We start from the raw sequence: 22,163 nt of genomic DNA on the forward strand, positions 1-22,163 counted from the left end.
CTCTTCCCTTCAGATTCCGGCCCCTTCGTTGTGTCGGAGCTATATCAGAAGGTTTCTCTCGACGTCAATAACCTTTCTTTGGTGTTGGTTTGCTGAGATGATGAGCCAATAGAGATTTGAAGAGATAAGATATTTGAGTTTTCCTGCGAGTTTCCATGTTTTGGTCTATTTGACTGTTTCTGATCGTAACTTTAGAGAGAAATGTTTGAACTGTTTTGGCACCGAAGAAAGGGAGGTGGAACGTGAATTGATTTGATTTGGGTGTGCTCCGATTTTGTTTGGAACCACTGTATGGAGATGGGTGATTCGGAGAGGTGGTGATGCTTGCTGGCATGACGGGGATGATGGATGGATGGTGGAATGGCCAGCACTTGCTTGGAGCGCAGGCACGCCAACGGTGATTAGGAGAGGTGGTGATGCTCACCGAAAACTGGAGCTGCGATCAGGGAGGAGGAAAAGAAGGCCGAAGAGCAGAGAGGAGGAAGAGGAAGAAGAGGTAAACAGAAAAGAGAAAGAAATAAAAAAAAAAAAAACAAAAGAGAGAGAACAAATAAAAAAAGAGGAAAAAAGTTTTTAAAAAAAAAAGAGAAAAAAGAGTTAAAGAAAAAAGAGTAGGAAAAAAAAAGAGAAAAGAGGGTTAAAAAAAAAAAGAGAACAAATAAATAAATAAAAAAAGAGAAAAGAGAGTTAAAAAAAAAGAGTAAGAAAAAAAAAAGAGAACAAATTAAAAAAAAAGAGAAAAAGAGTTAAAAAAAAAGTAGGAATAAAAAGAACAAATTAAAAAAATAGAGAAAAAAGAGTTAAAAAAAAGTAGGAGTAAAAAAGAACAAATTAAAAAAATAGAGAAAAAAGAGTTGAAAAAAGAAAAAAAAAGAGTAAATTTTTTTTTGGGATCAATAAGGGTAAAATAGTCATTTTACTGTTGAAATAGTGACACGTCAGCAAGATAACAGATTTTTTAACGGAAAATTGACGGCAGGGACTTTTTAAATGAAATTGGAAAGTTTAGGGACTTTTTAGGTGAAATTGAAACGTCAGGGACTGAAACATCGAGACCCTATAAGTATAGGGAGTAAACAGTATTTTGTCCTTTGGTTTATATTGATTGCTGCAATTTGATACAATTGGTTGTTTCTCATTAATATTGGAATGTATTGTCACTTCTGCAATTGTTAAAAGATTATTTGATTGCTAGTATCTGACAATTTATTGTTGCAGCTCAAGTCTTGAATAGCTATTTGAAAGATCATTGTCTTCAAGTATTTGATCACAATGAATTGAAATGTGTTTTTCATTCTGGAAACACATCAGCTTTATTGGAAGCATAAATGACTTTTCTACGAAGCCATAAAGTGAGACCATGATATGAGACGTTAAGTAATCACATTTAGTTACTCTATATCAAATATTTTCATATCTTGTGGTGGCCCATGTGAATACAAGTTCTGATGTTATGGACATAAGGTGCTATGCAAATTGTTGCATCAGATTTCTTATGATATGGTTTGAGTGGTTGTGTTTGACAGAGTCTTGAAGTTGGGTTATACTATATGTATTGTCCATGTCTACTAAAGATTGGTTTAATTTGGTTTTGGATTGATATTTTTATTGTGTATTATATGATAGTCCAAGTGGGAGAATGTAAGAACCCAATTGGACATATCATCTAATAATCAAGTTTACACAATAATTATATGTGATGTCTTTCAAATAAATCAAATGATATATATGCAAAAATCAGTGGCTATAATGTTGTGATTAATGTTATAGATTATGAGCTTAATAAAAGATATTATATATGTCTTAAAGGATATGAAATCAAGTGACTTAACCACTAAGGAGGTTCATATGGTAAGTGATAGATTCTCTTTAATGGGTGGATTCTATCACCTGGCACCTATATAAGTCAAGGTCCCTGTTCTCCCAATTCTACCCAGTTTACAAGTAATCTCGCCCTATTGAGAGATAAAACAAATCACTGTTTGAGAGAGCAGAAGACTTTGTCTTACCGAATCCTTGCTTGAAGACGATGGACTCTATAGGTATTCATTCTATCTACGAATATTTATAGTCATCCAAATGTTTTGTATTTGTATCTCTATCTCTATGCAGATTATGACATGTTCATATTTATTTTTATGATCTTACATGCCAGCACAAGCTCAATAGCAAACACTGCTTATAGGCAAATTCTAAATCTTGAATTTTATTTTATATTAATACACTGTAAAAAAATTCAAAGCACACCAACAACTCTTTTTTTCTTTTTCTTTTTTTTCTTTGTTTTAATTCTAGATGTCTATGGTTGCATAAAATCAGCCACTCCAGAATATGAAGTCCCTATAAAGGACACAAACAGGATGGAGTCAAAGCTTGAACTCATTGTAAAAAACCTGAGGTATAATGTATCCAAATTCTTTTCCATAATACAATGTATTAACTGTCTCATTGCATATCTAAACTTTAGGTTTTTAAAAAATGTAGGAGGGAAGATCTCAAAATCACCCTATGGGGCAACACTACAAGGAAACTCAATTTGCAAAGTATTGAAGCATCAGGTTCAGCAATACTTATTGTGATCACAAGTTTAAGAGTGACGAAATTTCAACGTAAGAGTTTCACATAGCAGGCTACTTTTCTTTATTAGAGTACAACTGAATTAATTTTAAACAACATAACATCATTTGTGACTTTTGCTTATCTTGCATGATGAAAAAAAAAAAAACTTTTGTCCTCCATCTTCAAAACAATTATGTCTTTGTTTCTTAATTCAGATATCTTCCATTCATCAATATATATGAACAGTTTCATTTCAATTTTTCGCATAGTTCTTGGACTCATTTCAACTTTCTTTCACAATTTATGTTCATGTGCTTTCTTTAAATTTCTTTACCTTTAGTGTTGTTCAATTGGTAATAGTGTTTCAATTTCTTTATAAACAATTACTTTTCACAATGTGCAGAACAAATTCAAGCATCAACTACAAATCACTCTTGCATACTCATAAATCAACAGATTCATCAGACACAGGAATACCAAGCTGAGTAAGTTGTTTTACTAGAGCTAAATTCCTATGTTTATCACACAAAAACAATAGTGCTTTAACTAAAAAAAATTAAATTTCAGATTCTCCAAGACAGGAGACAAAGTAAAGACAGTTCCTGGTCCAGGCAAGCGACTCAAACCAAAACAATTAAAAAAAAAACACAACGAAGACAGTGTCAGAACTGAATGCATTGGATCCAGATTTATATACGATATGAAAAAACATTTTTTTATTTGGGAAAATGATCATTTACCCGATTTTAGGCTAAAAATTGCCCACTTGCTCCACCAACTGTTTTTTAACCCCATTTACCCAAAATACTCTAAGGGATTATTTCCCCTTTACCCAATTAATTCTTTTTTCTTTTTTTTTTTAGACTTTTTTGCCCTCTCCTTCTTTCTCACTTAGAGAGAGAAGTCACCTTCCACCTTGCTGTGCTCCGGTGACCAGTGGCCGGCGCGGTCTCTGGCGACCGGATTCCGGGAACCGGTAACCGAAATCCGGCGACCGATGACTGGAATCCGGAATTCGGAATCCGGAATCCGGAATCCGGCTATTATTGCCCCCAGTAATCATATTACTACCCCCAGTAATCATATTATAGCCTCCCAAAAATCATATTATTGCCGTCCAGTGAATTGTATGAACTCCCAAAACCAAAATGAATACACTACGAAAACAATTGATCAATTTATAATCATATTATTGGCTCCCAATAATCATATTATTGCCCCCCAATACAAAGTCCAATGTCTCTACTGTCTCCCAATAGACCACCAAAAATACACCTTTTTGTAGGATTCACAGATAATTTATCAAAATACCACACTATAGTGATCCCTGTCCCTCGTATCAAAGTCTACTGGGGGCCAATAATGTGTCTACTGCCCCCAGTAGCCAGGAAATGTATTGGGTAGCAAAAAAAAAAAAAAAAAAAAAAACCAGAAACTGATCTCTCTCTCTCTCTCTCTCTCTCTCTCTCTCTCTCTCTCTCCATGTCTGCAGATCTCTCTCTCTCTCCATGTCTGCAGATCGAAAATTTCCGGTCGTCCACCGATTCAACTATTGGTTTGCTCCTCCAAACCAGCACACCTGAGAATCGGCGGGGCAGAAGGCACAGCAGAGTTCGATGTGGGCGACAGGGTAGGCTCTACAGGTGGAATCGAATTGATCCATGACGGAGTCGAGATCTGGGGAGGAAGGGCAGTGGCAGATTCCGATGATGGCGAGGGTTTTGCGGTTGGACTGGAAGTCCTCCCAGGGGCTGGGAGGGGCGCCGCCGAGGACGAACTAGAAGTTGAGGCTGCCGGAGTCCCAGGGCTGGTGAGCGAAGGGCGACTTCTGGTGCTCGGTGTAGATGGAGCTGACGGCAGAGAGTGGATCGACCGGGGGGACGTGGCCGATGGGGAGGACCTCCACGTGGATCATGGAGCTGGTTTCGATGCTCACGTCCGACTCCATTTCTGATCGGAGTTTAGTTTGAGGGGATTTAAGTGCAGTTATTTGGGAACCCAGAAGCGGGTGTGTGTGAGAGAGAGAGAGAGAGAGAGAGAGAGAGAGAGAGAGAGAGAGAGAGAGAGAGAGAGTCTGAGAGGAAAGAGTTTAATAGGGGGCAAAACTGTCACTATAGGTTAGATTGGGTAAAGGGGGTTAAAAAACTCTTAGTGGAGTAAGTGGGCAATGTTCATGCTGAAATTGGGTAAGTGGTCACGGCCCCTTTTTATTTCTCCTCATATCATCAACCATACAAATTCTAATCTACGCCTTATATTGCGCAATGATATTGTCTATTGTACCACTTCTATCCGTAGATTTCCAATGCACAATGGGTGGTGGTACAAATCTTGCGCCACCTATCATAAACAGTTGAAAAAAAAAGGATGTCACTAAATTGAGCCGTCCTGACCATGATATACAGATTCCTCTTTCATGGTAGCTACCAACTTGTTCAAGAACAGTGGGTATGACTCCATTATCCACAATTCCTTCAATGGTATAAATATTACAAATTTCTTTCTCTTTCCTTTTTTTTTTTTTTCCTTCATTTGTTATTCACAAATAATTTTTTTGCTTTGTTTACATGTACAAAGTTCATATGACAATTTGTGATAACACTAATCAAGTTATTGTTCTCATCATGGGAGAACAAGCGGAGCGGCTATTTGGAATCACCTGTGTTGATTTGGTCAATAAACGGTTCTACCTGACACACGAAATTGCATCAGAAGAAATAGAAAAATTTATTTGACAAACCTACCTATTTGAAATCAAGGTCAATCCCAACAGTGAGTTACTGGTGAGGAACATCTTCCCAAATGTGCAAGCTTCTGCATCATCAACATAACCTGATCCAAGTAGTGCCACACCAGAACATCTCTCATATCAGAGAAAGAGAATCATTGTAGGAACCAGCAAAACATTGTTCATTTCAAATTCTGAAAAAATGGTGAAGAGATACATATTCAATCTTACTTGCAATTTCACATTTCAAACAACTCATTTTGTGGCTTCTCTTATTAATTTTATTATTCCTTCACGTGTTCCATGTTTACAACAGATTTTAGATTAATACTTTACTTACATTATATAACAACAAATGTCAATTGACCAAAAACGCAGCTTATTGTGAACATTAAAAACAATTTCCTTAATTTCCTTGCTTATACTTCTAACTATACATGTCCATCTAGTCTTCTTCTGATTTAAAGTGATGAGCACACCAAGCACACAACCACAATATTGTCATCATCAACATCGTCACTGCCAGGGAAAGAACAATATGAAAAAAAAACAACTGCGTGAATCTAATTTACTCTCTTTTGTGTATTTTGTCTAGATGCGATTATTGTAATTTAACTTTTTGGACAAACGCAGCTAACTGATAAGTTTTGAATACATCTTAATGAACATCATTTAATGTATTTTGTCTAGCTGTGACTATTGTAATTTAACTTTTTGGACAAATGCAGCTAATTGATCAGTCAAAATATTTTGTACAATTGGAGTTATTGCTAGCCTAACTTTAACTAATGTTACAAGACTAGCACTTTTTGTCACAACTCCAATTAAACAAACTTGAAACTCAATGTAATATATGTGTGTAAAAACTCTTTTACTCCATCAACAATGTATGATAATTTCTCCCTCTCATTTCATCTCTCTAACTTCATTGCACACTACATTTCAAACTTTGTTGGTGATGTTACTACTTCTATTCAATGTACAATTTATTTCATAGTTACCAATATTGATGTTGCATTGTTGTGTCAGCGATTCTCTAATACATTTATTATTCATTACATCATCTATTTCTGTATGCACTCAGTTAAAACTAACCGTCACATTCAAATGTATATCTTTGTTTTTATATCTTGCAACAAGAAAACAATACTTCAATATGTAAGTAATCCATAAACAAGACTTCCTCAAGATTCAGGTATATCCTTTTAACCATTCGTTCCGACATGATTCACAATTGTAATTCTAAGCTTTTCTTAACACATGTTACTTAATTTTTATATAGGTAAGTTTTCACTTGAGTTTTTTATTTCTTTGTCCTCCACTCCATCCATGTTCACTGGTTTGTTTAATGATTTAACAAGTTGCTAAGACTCAATTCGGATTGAAATAAACAGATATATGCAATGCTGCATATGTTGAAAAACATATCTATTACTGACATCACTGAATTCCATGTTCTACACAGGATATTAAGGCCACTTAACACTCAAACTACAAACAATCAAGCATTTGATGAGGATGGACAAGTCTCTTAGACCAGGATAAAGACTATACCTATTGCCAATAGGAAAACTCTTGCTCCAGGTATATCAAATTCAATATTCTCTTATTGTTAAGCTTTGTTGTCTATTTTTTTTCCCTCAACATATTCCAAGAAAGGATTCCTAAATGTGTTTTTGCTAATTAATTTCTTACTCTTTTGTATATTTCAGCATCTACAATGAAGCATGATAGAATTTCAATCCTAGTTGCTTTAGATTCTATATTTCAACATTCTGTTTTGAAGAAACTGAAGCTATGTTTATACAACATCTTTTTACTCAGTTTATTATTTCCATCTATAGCATCTCTCAAGTAGGATTGCAACAAGCTTATGTTTCTTACTCTTAACCCAAATCTGGAAATAAATGAACAAATAGTGCTAAACACTTGGACCAAAATATGAGTTGCATACTCACTCATAATAATTTCACCATAGGGACATAGAGTTATAATAATACTTTGAAAGACTAAAAGATTTTAATTCATATTTGTTACATACTTCCAATTTTGAACAACTTAATATAGTGCAAACTGAAGTATTCGGTCCAGTTCTAACCATGAATCTCTGAACTATAATTAATATATGCGGATCATTGAAGATGATGTGAAGGCTGATGAATTGTGTACTACAAGGGAGTATGCTAGATGGCTCATTCAAATAAACTCATCATTTGAAAGATAGCAATTTATCTATAGAAAACTTGAAAGATCTTTATATAGTGATTACACGCATTTTTATACGCGTAATTGCATTCTAAATACTAGAATTATGTTAATCTCTAGACCAATTATTATGTAATTAATCCAATTTTATTTGTTTGTAGGGAATAAGAGGAGTTGGGGAGACCGAAAGAAAATAGTACAAAAATGGAGCCAATTAGAGTTCGATAAAAGGACAAAAGTTTCGATGTGGTCAATTATAGTCAACTCCAACAAAGAAAGAAAAGAATTAATTAGATAGAGGAAAGAAATGTTAATTAAACAAAATGTTTGTTTAACCAAGATGTGGTCACGTGGGTTCTGTGAGGAAGCAAAAAGAAGATAGCAATGGATTATTGATTAATTTGTCAACTCCACCATTGACTACGTGACACATGGCAACTCATTATCTTCATTTCTCTTAAATGGCCACAACCCACCGTTATTCTTCCTTTGGACTCTTGGTTCAACACACACACTCTTCTCTTACATGCTCACCCACTCCTCATTAACCCTTCACACATGTGCAGCTAACCCTATTCTATAAAACTTACTCTATTAATCCCATTCAATACACCGAACAGTAGCGGCACCACAAAACAGAGGCAGCTCTTTCGGCTGCTCTCTTCCCCATCCTTCTCCACCATTTTCCATATTTTTTTTAGTTTTATTTTATGAATTTGAAGGATTACTCACCCAAAGCTTCAATGATTCATTAAAGGCTTCTATCTCTACAAGATTCAAGACCTGGATAATTGTGGGAGTTGTAATTCAAGGATAGTCATGCTAGCTTTCTAGCTATTTATGGCTACCCTTGTTTTCTCCTACACTTCTATACTCTTTTCTCTTTGAATTTTGTAATATTAATGTCTATGATTATGGGTTGTGAGTAATTTCCTTGTTGGGGGTTAGGATTGTATGTCCTAACCCAAATTTTGTGTAAAAGATATTTAATTTAATGTAATGATGCAATTTTCATATGATGGATGCTTATATCAATTATTGTTGGGTTGAAATGCATGTTTAGGAGCCTAGTCAACTCTAGGATGTGTATTTTGAGCATGTCTAGGACGGAGTTAGAGACTTGACCCCCTCTAATTCCTAAGCTAGAAACCTTCAATTTCGTATTCGGAGGGTTATAAGCATGGTGATTTACACCCGTTGCGTGATTGTGCGGGCGGGTCGCATAGTAGTCTAATTCCTCGATCTCTAGGCCTCTTGATGTGAATTAGGGACCCTTGAACCGGCTCTAATTCATGTCAAGTGAGTTCCTACAACCCTTGAACCGGAGTAGAAAGACTATGAAATGGAATTTCGGTCCTTGAGCCTTGAACCGCCTTGGATACTACTACCGCCAAAGTAGGAAATTTGCATCTACATTATATTGGCTTCTGACACATGAGATTTGGGTGAAGGAACCTCCCTAGCACCCGACATTCCCATCTATTTAGTTTACGCTTTTATTAATTTCTTTGCATTTTAATTAATTGCTTTACATGCGTTTTATTACATTTTTGTTAATCTAAAATCATCTCTCAAAATATTGAACTCCGACCTCATTGTAAATAGTCATCACTGGACTCTTAGTTTTGATTAGGCTTTGATGAAAATCAAGGCCGAGCATTGCTAAGGCTTGGTGCCTTAGATTAGTATATTTATTCACTCTATTTTCCTTTATTTGCTAAGGATTAAATACTTGTTACTCCTCAAACTTTTCCCTGAATAATAGTTTAGTCCATCGCCTTTTAAATTAAACTGGATAGTCTTAGTTCTCACACAAAAGGTCCACAACAAGTCTAAAATGACTATTATACCCTCTCTTTTTTTATATTATTTTTCTCTTCTTTTCTTTTTTGCTTCTCTCTCTCTCTCTCTCTCTCTCTCTCTCTCTCTCTCTCTCTCTCTCTCCTGCTCAATCGGCGAGGTCTTCGGCCACAGTAGGGTCGCTGCCGCTGCTCAAATCACTACTCCATCACTCAAATCACTATTCCACTTTCTTCCACCATTGAACCAAAACGTTTCCAGATTATCCACTTTCTTCCCTTGTCAATTTTCGAATTTGAAATCCACTTCGATCGCATTCTCTTCATCGTTGTTGCCCTCTTCGATTTGATCTTCTTGTTTCTGAACTCGAAGCTCCCATTGCCGTTCTGGTTTCGATCATCTGTCTCAGTCGAATGTGTGAGTCGATTGAGACGGTGGCAGTAGGCTGGTCGCCTATCTCACCAAACTGGAAGAGGGAACACAAATTTGTAGCCATAGATGGATTTATAGCCCTTTTTAAAAATCCCAATTCTTGATTGAGAAAATTGAATATCTAGAATGCAATTTTTGCTGAAAAGAAGGAGAAGATTAATACCCAGATGATGAATTTGACTGAAAGAAGGCTCGGATTTTGATCAGCTTGTTGCTTGGAGCGGGGAGAGAGAGAAAGCTGAGAGAGAGAAGCATAAAAAAATAAGAAATGAAAAGAGAGAGAAAAATAGAAAAAGAGAGAAAATAATTTTAAAAATATAAAAAAGAGAAAGTGAGGGTATAAGAGTCATTTAGACCTGTTATGGACATTTTGTGTGAGAATTGGAGAGAATAAGGACTATCCAGTTTAATTTAGAAGGTGAGGGACTAAACTGTTTTTCAGTGAAATGTTTGAGAAGTAACAAGTATTTAATCCTTTGAGAAATTAGAATTTTGAGGTTTTCTGTTCTTTATGGTTTTGTTATCAATCGTTTGAAGTTTTGATTTGAGGTTTAGAACAGTTGTACATATTTCTGAGAAGGAAATGATAAATTGATGCTTTTGAGCGTATAGCAATTACCATCACAAGCTCATATATCCTCTTCTTTGTGTTAATTGTGAGTTTTCTATTTTTTCCTCATATTGCTTTTGTTAGTTTTAATTGACTTATATTCTACTTCATGTCATTTACAAGTAATGACATTATCGTTGTCATCAATAGTAGTATCTCCGGTAGTCGAGAACCAGTCCATCCAAGCTAGCTAGAAAAATTTGCCTATGATTATCAAAGAGTCCTACTAAAATTTTGTTGGCTGGCTTGGATGGAATGCTTCTCGACACTAGCAAATACAACCATTTATGATAACAATATAATCAAACCCACCAAATCTTTTACACAAACAAATCCATTAAACACTACAGTGCTTTGCATATTCTGGTGAGTTTATGAGATTCAATTACATTATCTTTCTGAATACAAACTGCTTGCACTCAGCTCAAATTCATCAACTCAGTGCACTTTGTCAAAAATTAAAATAAAAAAAGGATTCATTAAGTTTAAAGAAATATGTATTTATCATCTTTAATATCATTTTAGTAATTTCCATTCAATTTATCCTCATAATTCAAGTAATTCATATTCACTCTTCCATTTTAACATGTGGTTTTCATTGTATATTGATTCGTAGCTGTTGATTGCCTTCAAGAACAAGATCATAGTACCTTCTTCCAAAAAGAATTAATTCCCTAGATATGATTTGAAACTCCAGTGCTGTGGGAAGATGTAAACATTCTGTACACAAGGTCCATGTGCTTTTGTATCTAATCTTCTCTTCATTGAGTTCCAACATCTATTCCTTTCTGTCTTTACCCCAACTATTTTCTTCTTTGTTCCACCTAGGTTCTACCATCATAATAACGTTGACGCATGCACAGCCAAATTGTCTGAAAATGTTTTAGCACCTACCAAAAGCAGAAATTGCAGAGGGAATTCAACAAATTTACAACAAAGTTCAAGAAAAGTTCAGTTGGCAATGATGTTTATCTATATTCAGGTATACATATTTACAACGGTTTTGACTCCTTTCAGACAGAATCAAATTTTCGTTGCAAATAAACAGCATTGCCAACATAACTTTGTTTGAATTTCCTTGCAAATTTCTCCAATTCTTTTTGTAGGACTTCACATGACAAATTTTGGTTGGGTAGTTCCTGGTACACCTCCAAACCACTTCACATTTTCAGTTGCAAAATTGATACAAATTCGCAATTCTTTTACCAACTACTAAATCGTACTCATTCTCCTCCTCCATATTTCAAACCTAATCTTCTCCTTCCTAATGTTGGTAAACTTATCTCATTTAACCATCTTTTCCTCTGATTTTGTTACAGTACCCTACACAAACGAATTTTGGCTAAACTCCTGCCTGTGTATGATCCACCTGTAAACAAATATGGTATCCAAACACAAGATTACCATTTTTAATGTAAATTGTTTGTAAATTTTCCCTCATAACCATTGCTTTGCACGTTTAACTGTCGGATAAAATCCTTTCACCACCAACAATATCGAATCTTGCATAATTATTTCTAAATTTTGGCTCATAACCCTTACCTATATTTTCTATCCTTTTGAATTTAGTCATTAAGTAACATTCTGATACCTCCAAAACCCGCGATAAAGCGGGCACCATTTCTCGTATTAATTAACTTTCCTCCTTCAATCTGCAACACCATCAATGTAATACCCCGGAAATTCATTATTAATTTCTGATGATTTTTTGGAAATTATTAAGTTGATTGTTGGGATGATTTCGTGGTTCGAGGGTGGAGCAAAAATATTTTAGACGAATAATTACTCGAAACGTTTTATTTTCGAGGGGTCAAGGGTTGACTTTTTATACGTTAAAATTCTATGAAAAGTTCATTCATGTAACTTGTAGAGCCCGTCGATACGAGTTTGTGGATATGCAAAACGCAAAAATCGGAGTTTGTATGAAGAAGTTACGATTAACAGAAAAGTTTCTATTTTGGTTAAATATGACAAAATCCGGAAAAAATCAGAAAAATCAAAAGTTTCCAAAAAGAGAAACTTTTTTCTCTCTTCGTTCCCAAGCCCCTATCGAGGACAGATTTTCGATCGGTCTGTTCTCCTTCCTCTAGCCACCAATCAGAGCGCCACTTATTCCATTCTCTTCGCCTCAGTTCCCTCTCTAAGTCTGTGGAAGTTTCACCACCTGGGGGGCTGTGGAATGCATAGCGACGCCAGAAAGAGGTGGCGGTGTTGCAATTATTGGCCAACTTGGAACTCACGATTCCGGTCACCATAGCCGGCTATTTTTGGGCTTTTGGAACCCAGAGGACGCATAAGTTTTCTCCCGAGGTGGCTTGCAACGATTCAACGTGTGGAGATCAAATTTTGAAGATTGGGAATCTAGGGTTCATCGGATTTAAAATATTTCGAGGTAAATTTCGACCAAATGACTTTAGTTCAAACTTTGTGCTAGTATGAATGTTGATGTGCATGTTGAGAGGAAGAGTTTGGCATAGGTTTCGCAGCCCAATTCGAAGGTCGACAACTGCTGCCACTTTTTGTGGTGGCGTTTTTCGGCGGCTTCTGGGACAGTTTCTGGTTCTAATTACGATCTACTCGTCGATAAGAGTATTTTGATATATGGTTTGTAATTTTTGGAGATCGTATGAGCTTGTTAGGGTATTAGTGTTTTCAGTTTGCTCGGTTCTTGATTCATTAGGATCCTAATGTCCAATCGACTTGTAGTTTTGATGCATTGACGGTAGAAGTGTTCCGGAGACTTTGGGTGGTCTCGGATGAGGTTTGCCTTGATCGGCGTCACTTTCGGATTTTTGGATTGTTTCGGGAGTTTCTGAATGTAATTGTTTTTGGTGATTCGTGTACTAAGTTGAAACCTATTTTACCTAGGTGGTCTCTTATGAGGTTTTGTCTTGATTGACGTATTATTCGATTTATAATTCACGTGTTTCGAACTTAAATTCTTATGTACTTTGTGTCATATTGAGTGTGACATTGATGTGATTAGGTGATTGATGGAGTTTGATGATTTTATGCTTGTCTCGGTTATGTGTGAAGACGCAACGGGATTTGGAGGTGAGTAAATCTCACGGTGTTTCGGTTGATAAATTAGTTATTTTTTAATTTAGTAGATTTAATTGTTAGCATGAAAAATCGTATTTATGGAAACAAATTATTTGTTTTAAAATATATGAACTTGATCGACAAAGGTTCATGGGTAAGTTAAAACAGGTTTTGATATAAAATGATTTTTGAGAAGTATAATTTGTAAAACTATAGTTAGTATTAGTGGCATACCTAAGTGGATGACTGTGTGTGTGTGTATTTACGTGAAATATATATATATATATATATATATCTTGGTGGAGTTGAGGGTGTAGTTTACTATTGTTGTGCAATGTGATATTGAGGAAAATAAATGATTTTGGAAAGAAATGATGGTTTTGTTGGCTTTGAGTTTTGAAAGAAATAGGTGTGATTTTGGTGATGGTTTTGAGCTGAAGAAACAATAATCGGAAAATGATTTCATTATTGTTTGAGGCTGTTGGAGATGAGGAAACAATATTATGTGACAACCTGTGTGGTGATCGGTGTGATAATATGTGTGATGACCAGTGTGGTGATCTGTGTGATAATCTATGTGGTAACCTGTGTGGTGATCTGTGTGATGATATGCGCGATGATTTTGTGTAATGATGTGGGTTGTTGTGAGTGATTGATGTTGTGGTGATTGGCGTTATTAATGGATGTTTTTAGTATTGTTTTCTATTTATTTCTATCATTGAATTTTTGTTTTCTTGGTAATCTCCTGAACTAAATTATATGCAGGAATTACTGTTTTCTGAATTGATTGGTTTTAACGTAATTCCCTGAACTAAACGCTATGTAGGGATTACTATGATTTTTATTGATTGTTTTAATGTAATTCCCTTAACTAAACTCTATGCAGGGATTACTATGATGTTATTGATTGTTTTAATGTGATCTCCTGAACTAAGTTTCAATGTAGAGATTACAGATTTTACTTAATTCTTATTATGAGTACAGTTGTGGTTTGTGATCTGCAATGAGTGTGAAATGAGTTGTGATGTCATAATTTTGGCAAATACTTTATGTTGGGAGGCAATGAGTGAGATTTCATAGTTGTGTCGTTGAGGCAAATGAAGGATGATATGATAGATTGTGGTGATTAAAAATATTTAAAAGGGCTAAATACTATTTAATACCCTGTGGTATGGGTCCAACATCGATTCAATCCTTCAACTTTCAATTTCATCAAAAACACTCTTACAATATCATTTTCTCATCCAATAGGTCATTCCGTCGAGATTCCGTCAATTTCAGACGTTAATTGCTGACGTGACATTCCAACTCAGTAGAAGTGGGGCCCACATGGAAGTCAAATTCCCAACTCAGCCGCAGGGTCATTTTGGGAATTTGACTTCCATGTGGGCCCACTTCTGCTCAGTTGGAATGCCACGTCAGCAGTTAACGTCTGAAATTGACTGAATCCCGACAGAATGACCTATTGGATGAGAAAATGATATAGTAGGGGCGTTTTTGATGAAATTGAAAGTCGAGGGACTGAATCGATGTTGAACCCATACCACAGGGTACTAAATAGTATTTATTTAAAATGTTGTTGGAGTTTAATTGTATAATTGAAGTTGTGGGTAATTAGATAAATGAATCGAGAGACATTGCATGTGGGTTTAGTTTGAGTTAAGTTACGTGAGAATGATATTGTAGGATATCAACTTGATGTTTTTGTTGTGATAATTGCATATTGATTTTGTTAGACTAAGATGTTTTAAGCATGTGTTACGTGGTTATTTGAGTTTATTCATACGGGCTTGCAAAAGCTTACCAGGTTTGTTATTTCAACCCGGTGCACTATTCTATGGTGTAAGGGTTATTGTGCAGGTCAGAGTTACAGTCATCGAAGCTGAGGTTTTATAGCTGTTGTAGCTTGGATGTAGAAGTGTATTGGTTTTAGTCTTCCGTTGTGTAGAGAGTTGGTGAGCGTGTTTACTCATTGAATTGTAATTCAGTTTAATTTGTAAACTCTTTGTAATTAATATATGACTCTAAAGAACGAGTTTGTATTACTGTAGGTGTGCTCAGTTGCTTTATGGCTTAGTTTAAAATGAAAAATTTTCTAAGTTTTTTTCTTGTGCTTGTTGAGTTTTCGTGTTTTGGATTTGAATTCCTTTATTCAAAATTCAGGGCGTGACAATCAAGGCATTCATTTATTTTTTATTTTTTGTGCTTTGTCAACTACTGGAAACAATTTGTTCACACATTAGAATGCTTTTGATTCTTTGTGCGCATGAAAACATTGCATCACGTTCTTTGTGAACATGACTCTATTGCATCCGACTTGTATTAATTACTTACTCAAAAACTTCAAGGACTTTATTGATTTGAGAAAACCCCTTTTGTGCAAGTACAAAACAAGGACAACAGCTGCAGTGTCAAAAATTGTCAAAGTTCTAGAGTTTTAATTCGAGGGTGAGTCCTCTGTCTATTTCTTCTAGTTTCTTTGCATCAATTTTCTGTTATTTGAATTGGTGCTTTTGAAAAGAAACTATAGAATTTGGGACTGGCTATTTGGCTGTGGTGGTTGACAGAGAGTGAATTGGTGCTTTGGAAAGAAGATATGAAGAGGCAGACTGTTTGGCTATGACGGTTGACAGAGAGTAGAGACAGTTGTAGCCTTTTGTTGTGGAATTGGTGTAGTAACAAGAGTAACCATAGTAACCCAAAGTAGCTAGAGAAACCATAGTAATCAGAGTAACCATGTAATCAAAGTATCCAGAGTAACTAGAGAACCATAGTAATAATCCACAAGGGTTAAAGGCAGTGAGCTCTTGAGTCACTAGCAAGCGTGTAACACCCTGACCCAAATTAATCAATCTACTATCAACTGATTTCTTTCTTAGTCGGAATTCAGTACTAACAAGAGTCACGAATCTTACCTTAGAATAAAAGATCATATCTTAATTTGTCAGCAAACTTCGATCAATTTTGTTAGAGGTGGCGATGAACTATGGTGCTTGTTTCATTGAGAACCAAGAGGATAGGCGATTTAGAAAGTCAGTGAGAGAGTTTTCAAAGATGACGAAAACTTCCCTTCTTGTAGCTGTGATTGGTATGATAATGGACTTCCTTAATTAAAACCTATCCTCCTGTTATATTGCTTGCTGATGATCTAAAGAAAACCTTGCAACACCAACAAGTAAGAGGAGAGGGAGAGAGAGAGAAGAGAGAGAGAGAGAGAGAGAAAGAGAGAGAGAGAGAGAGAGAGAGAGAGAGAGAGAGAGAGAGAGAGAGAGAGAGAGAGAGAGAGAGAGAGAGAGAGAGAGAGATTTTTCAAGAGGGTTCTAGAGAGGCCGAGAGAAAATGGAGACTCCCCTTTCTCCCCTTTATATGGTTATATATACCTAAGATGGACGGTTCAGTTCAGGTGGTGTTGGGATGAAAGGCCCAAATTGCACCATCTTAAATTTTGATTAATTCCTTATTTTAATGTATTTATTTTTAATTATTATTCTTATTCTTTTTTAATCATAATATATATAACCTGAGTATTTGAAAATTCTTCCAAATTCCTACGAATTCACGGTAAAGTAAATCCCTTAAAAATTGATATTTGATTTTAAATCATTAAACAAATTCTTAGGCATCTTGATAATATATGTAGGGTATTACAAAGCGATTGCGGGAGTAGTCAACCATTTTTTACATGCAATTATGACAAATAATCGGCTATGAATGCGGAAATAAATACAGAAATAATTGCAGTCATAAGTGTAGAATTGATGACAGCAGTTAATGCAGTATTGATTGCGGCCATTAGTACAATAATGATGATCGCCATACATGAAGTAATGATTGTATCCATAATTATGATGATAATTACAGCAGTAAATGCGGTAATCATGACAGTCATAAGTGCGGAAATGATGACGACTTATCGACCAAGTATGCCTCCACATATAAATAGAGGACTCACTAGCTAGGTAAGACATCCCATTCTGATTCTTCTTACTACACTTTCAGAAACGTACTGACTTAGGCATCAGAGGGTTTTCTGCAGGTACCTCCTCCTCTTTGAGCCGACGGTCAAACTTTTGAGTCAACGCTCAAAAGAATCTTCTCGATCAATCCTGGTCAACTCTCGCTCCAATCCGCATTCATTGGTGAGTCAAAATCCTCTACGAAATTTTTCGTCACCAACAAGTGGAGCCGTCTGTGGGAAGTACTTTTCTCTAAAAAGTGATGGCGGGAGCTGCACCTCAATTTTTAAATTATTTTTATGACCTATAATAATAAAAATAAAAATATTTAAAGTCTAAAAATTAATTATAAATATAAAAATAGTCAAAATATAGAATAAATTAGGGTTTAGGGCCGCCTAGTCCCCGCCTAGCACCACCCAAGCGGCACCGCCTAGTCCCCGCCTAGCACCACCCAATCCGATCGATTCCTTACCGCCTAGCTCCTAGGTGGCCGCCTAGGCCATTTTTTAGAACATTGCTAAGGACTGAGAGTGATGGAATACAAACCCCAAACGGAGGTGGCTCGAATCTAGTTAGGGACTTAAAATCGAGCAATAGAGAAGGTATGATGATATCATGACTTTATATATCTTGACAAAAAGATCAGTATAACTCTACAAAAATCGGGTGAGAAAATAAAAGCATTTGGTGATTGTTTAGTAATTTTTGGTGCATGTTGATTTTCCCATTCAAGAGACTGTCGAAATTATTTTTGGTGCATTCCTTGCATTTATAATGTTGTTAAGACTGGTTCCTTGAGTAGGACAATTGCGTTTGATTCGTAAGAGTTGGTTCCTCAAGTAAGACAATTCCCTTGAAGCTTCGAGACTGGTTCCTCGAGAAGGACAGTTGCATTTAATTCGTAGAGGCAGGTTCCTTGAGTAGGACAGTTGGGTTTGATTCGTAGGAGAGGGTTCCTTGAGTAGGACAGTTCCCTTTAAGCTTTGAGACTGGTTCCTCGAGTAAGACAGTTGCGTTTGATTTGTATGAGCTGGTTTTTCAAGTAGGGCAGTCTTAGGGATTGGTTCATCTTATATGGTTTAATTACTCGCTCTTAATATCGCTAAATGTCTTTGCTTTGAACAATGAATTCATTGAAAATTTAATGATTACAATAGTTCAGAATGGCATCCCAAAAAATCTTAAAAGCAGACACAAGCCATAAATGGCTTGAAGCTAGAACAAACCAGAAGATGTACTACACCAACAGGTTCATGTACAATAAAGTATTGCTCTGAATCACTTATAGAGAAACTAGCAAACAACTGAGGGTAAATTCCCAACCTCCTCAAGATAATTACCAACAATGAGACTATTGCCACAACCTTGAGATTTGGAGACGAAACCATCAGAATCTGCAATTTGGGTATACAAGAGATCGATAGACCAATCAAAACTATATTCGTCCCAGCACAAGTAGCACTGTTTGCCAGGCACGCAATTATGGTACTCACATCAATATTATACTGAGATTTCTTATAGAATGTAGAGATGAGCAATCCACCTGCACATAAACACGGTACACCTGAAATAATATGGATAACACAATTGATTAAACAGATACCCAAAATACCGCATGGGTCCATACCTGTCTTTGTTTTATATATGGTTGAATGTATTTATTCCCGGTAGGGACATGTGAATATTGCAGATTTAATTGCCTAATTGTCCTAACAAATTCGTGATGAGTAACTCGAGTGTGATAGGTTGTTAAAAGTAATAGTTTTTCCCTTCTCGTGCCCGTATTTGAGTACGCACGGCAAGGGAAAAAGGGGGCATTGTGGGAGTAGTCAACCATTTTTGACATGCAATTATGACAAATAATTGGCTATGAATGCTAAAAATACGGAAATAATTGCAGTCATAAGTGTAGAATTGATGATAGTCGTTAATGCAATATTGATTGCGGCCAGTAGTATGGTAATGATGATCGCCGTAAATGACGTAATGATTGTATCCATAATTACGGTTATAATTACAGTAGTAAATGCAGTAATCATGACGGTCATAAGTGTGGCAATGATGATGATTTACCGACCAAGTAATCCTCCATATATAAATAGGGGACTCGCCAGCTAGGTAAGACATCCCATTCTGATTTTTCTTACTACACTCTCAGAAACGTACTGACTTAGGCATCGAAGAGTTTTCTGCAGGTACCCCCATTCTCTTCGAGCTGACTGTCAAACTTTCGAGTCAACACTCAAAGAAAGCTTTTTGATCAATCCTGGTCAGCTCTTGCTCCAGTCCGCATTCATTGGTGAGTCAAAATCCTCTACAAAATTTTTCGTCACCAATGTACAACGACTTTGTGGGAAAAGAGGCTCATCGGGGTTTGCATGGTTTTGTCATCAGGAGAACCTTGTAGAGGAGCATCAAACTGTTATGCGAATGCACAATATAAAAGCCTCCATTAGACCACCTCGAAGAGCTGTTACAGTGACAAATAAAGACTCCAGCAGAGCTGCTACAATACATGGACTCTGTGAGAACTGCTACAATAACAAAGAATCAAAGGAACCATCGGGGCTGCTACAGTACAAGGACCCCATCATGTCTGCTACAAGGGCCTATGCCAGTTTGATTTGCTGTTGCAACTCAAGAGCCTCCATAGCCTTCATCAAGATAACAGAACAAGACCTCATAAAAGAAAAGAAAGTCGACCCAGAAGGACTCAAACCTTTGAAAAATGAACTTCTCCTTCTCTGAGAATTTCTTCTGATATATTGTTGCAGGGCTCTGTTTCTTTATGTTATCTCCTTTTCTTTATGTTAGCATGGCCTTCTTATACAGTGCACTGCTAACAAAATTAAGTTCAAATGAACTACTTGTGTCTGTTGTAAATCGAAACACCGACAAGACAATTTTATTAGTCTTATCGTTGTAGTCAAATTCCAACAACCTTGAATTGTGCATATCACAATTATCTTAACGTGGGGTTTAGCCTTTAATTCATAATTCTCTTTTTTTTGTTTGTTATAAAGTAGAGAAAAGATAAAGAGAGAATAGTTGGGAGGAAGTAGAAGTGTTCTCATTCAGTCTTATTAGCCTCCTTTACATAGAGGTAGGGTTTACATCAAAGAAGATAACTAATGAGTATTTACGTGGACAACCACATAGATAATAATATTTACAACACTCTCTTGGATGTCCACCAATGAACGATGGTATTGGACGTGCTTATTGTTGCCTCATTAAAAACCTTGCCAGGTAATAAAAACCCAGTGTGATAAAAATAACTCTGGTCGAAGGACAAAAAGAGCACAATACTCATATGTCCTAGGTAGCATACTTCTGGATGCTCCCCTTGATTGTTGCAATCCTCATTCATGTATGTGATATGCTACATGTACCATGTATAGTAGTTTGATGTGTCTATCATTGAAGTGAGACCATGTGTGCTTTGCATGTAGGGGCTCATCACAAATTTTCATACCTGCAAATTAAGTTTAAGAAACACCAACAAAGCTAGACAATTTTCAATAAGCCTTACCTCATATGATAAGGTTAGAAACAATCTTATATGCTCAAATTCATACACTAAGTAATAGCTAAACAATATAAAGAATTTGTCACATTTACTTTGTATAGTTTAAAACATTGAAAATCATCATGGCATACCTAGTCATAGGCATCAATATCTTTGTGTATTGAAGAGCTTTAAGTAATTCATAACTTTGCGAAAGTTAGAAAATGTTGCAACACGTACTATAATCATAATTCGAATTCAATTTCGTAGTCTTGTCTTTGTACTCATCGAGGCAATTTTGGTCACGTTAACTATAACGAAATGAGTACAATAAGCTAGCTTAAGACTCTTTGATTCCATGAGTGAGTTTCAGGCTCTTTGGACTTTTCATGGACTTGTATTTGAATTATTCCTGTATTTGAATCCCTTACTTGAGGATTTGATAAGCAATACGCTTATAATGACACTTTAACTTTTGAGATTTTACTTTTAGCAATGTGTCTTTAAGATCTTCATAATATACGATGACAACATGCCATAAATCTCTTGTCAATATAACAGCTACATGTAACACTATACTTTATAGAAAATTGTCATTCATATAAAGGAAGACATTCATAATCTCATGTCTTTATAAATAGAGATTGTGTCATAGTGATTTCACTCCTTCACTTTAATAAATACCCTTTTGTAACTTGTAGGGTTAAAGGTAAAAGTCTTTCATCACGTTCCCAATATTTAATTTCATTGGAATAGCCTCTTTCTAATTTTGGCCAATAATATATTTTGTCGACCTTCATGGTGAAACGTAGTATAGCGTAAATACAGCCCTCAATGATTAATGGTAGCTATCAGATGTAAATTATTATCGATGATGAATAATTATAGATCTCACACATTCTTATATGCATGCATTAGCTATAATAAGCTTATTGATATTGGGTACCCATGCCACTTCTGGGGCATACATTGTCACTTCTAGGACAATCATCTCTCATAGATGAATCATGTAGCGAATGTGGATCTTTTTACTTATAATCTCATGTAGAGCATTATAGGGCTTGTATAATCTTTTCTTTTTGGGAGCTTAAAACTTTAGACCTGGTGGATATAATCCACACAAATTCATGCCGTTATTCAAATGACAGTAGTCTTTCCTCCCCCTAACGGTGGGAAGACTGTCTTACTATGACCATGAGGAAAAGATGTGTGCAAGTATCTAACACTTTCTTTGGAGTGAAGATCTTCATTGGTTCGTGGCGAACCCAAACTAAGATTTAGATTAAAACATTTAATTCATGAGCATTAACCATATTGATG

At 35.9% G+C, this 22,163-nt stretch overlaps 1 protein-coding gene across 1 annotated transcript; it reads left to right on the top strand.

Moving 5' to 3' along the window:
• The first annotated feature begins 1,810 nt into the window (after window positions 1-1,810).
• Window positions 1,811-5,670, top strand: LOC121051066. The gene is made up of 6 exons (XM_040512972.1): window positions 1,811-2,042; window positions 2,320-2,398; window positions 2,485-2,609; window positions 2,963-3,044; window positions 3,127-3,276; window positions 4,769-5,670. The coding sequence occupies exons 1-6, from the start codon at window positions 2,030-2,032 to the stop codon at window positions 4,914-4,916; spliced, it is 597 nt and encodes a 198-aa protein (XP_040368906.1). The 5' UTR covers window positions 1,811-2,029; the 3' UTR covers window positions 4,917-5,670.
• Window positions 5,671-22,163: the final 16,493 nt, after the last annotated feature.

Source organism: Rosa chinensis, chromosome 1 (genome assembly GCF_002994745.2).
Source record: "Rosa chinensis cultivar Old Blush chromosome 1, RchiOBHm-V2, whole genome shotgun sequence".
NCBI classification, from domain to species: domain Eukaryota; kingdom Viridiplantae; phylum Streptophyta; class Magnoliopsida; order Rosales; family Rosaceae; genus Rosa; species Rosa chinensis.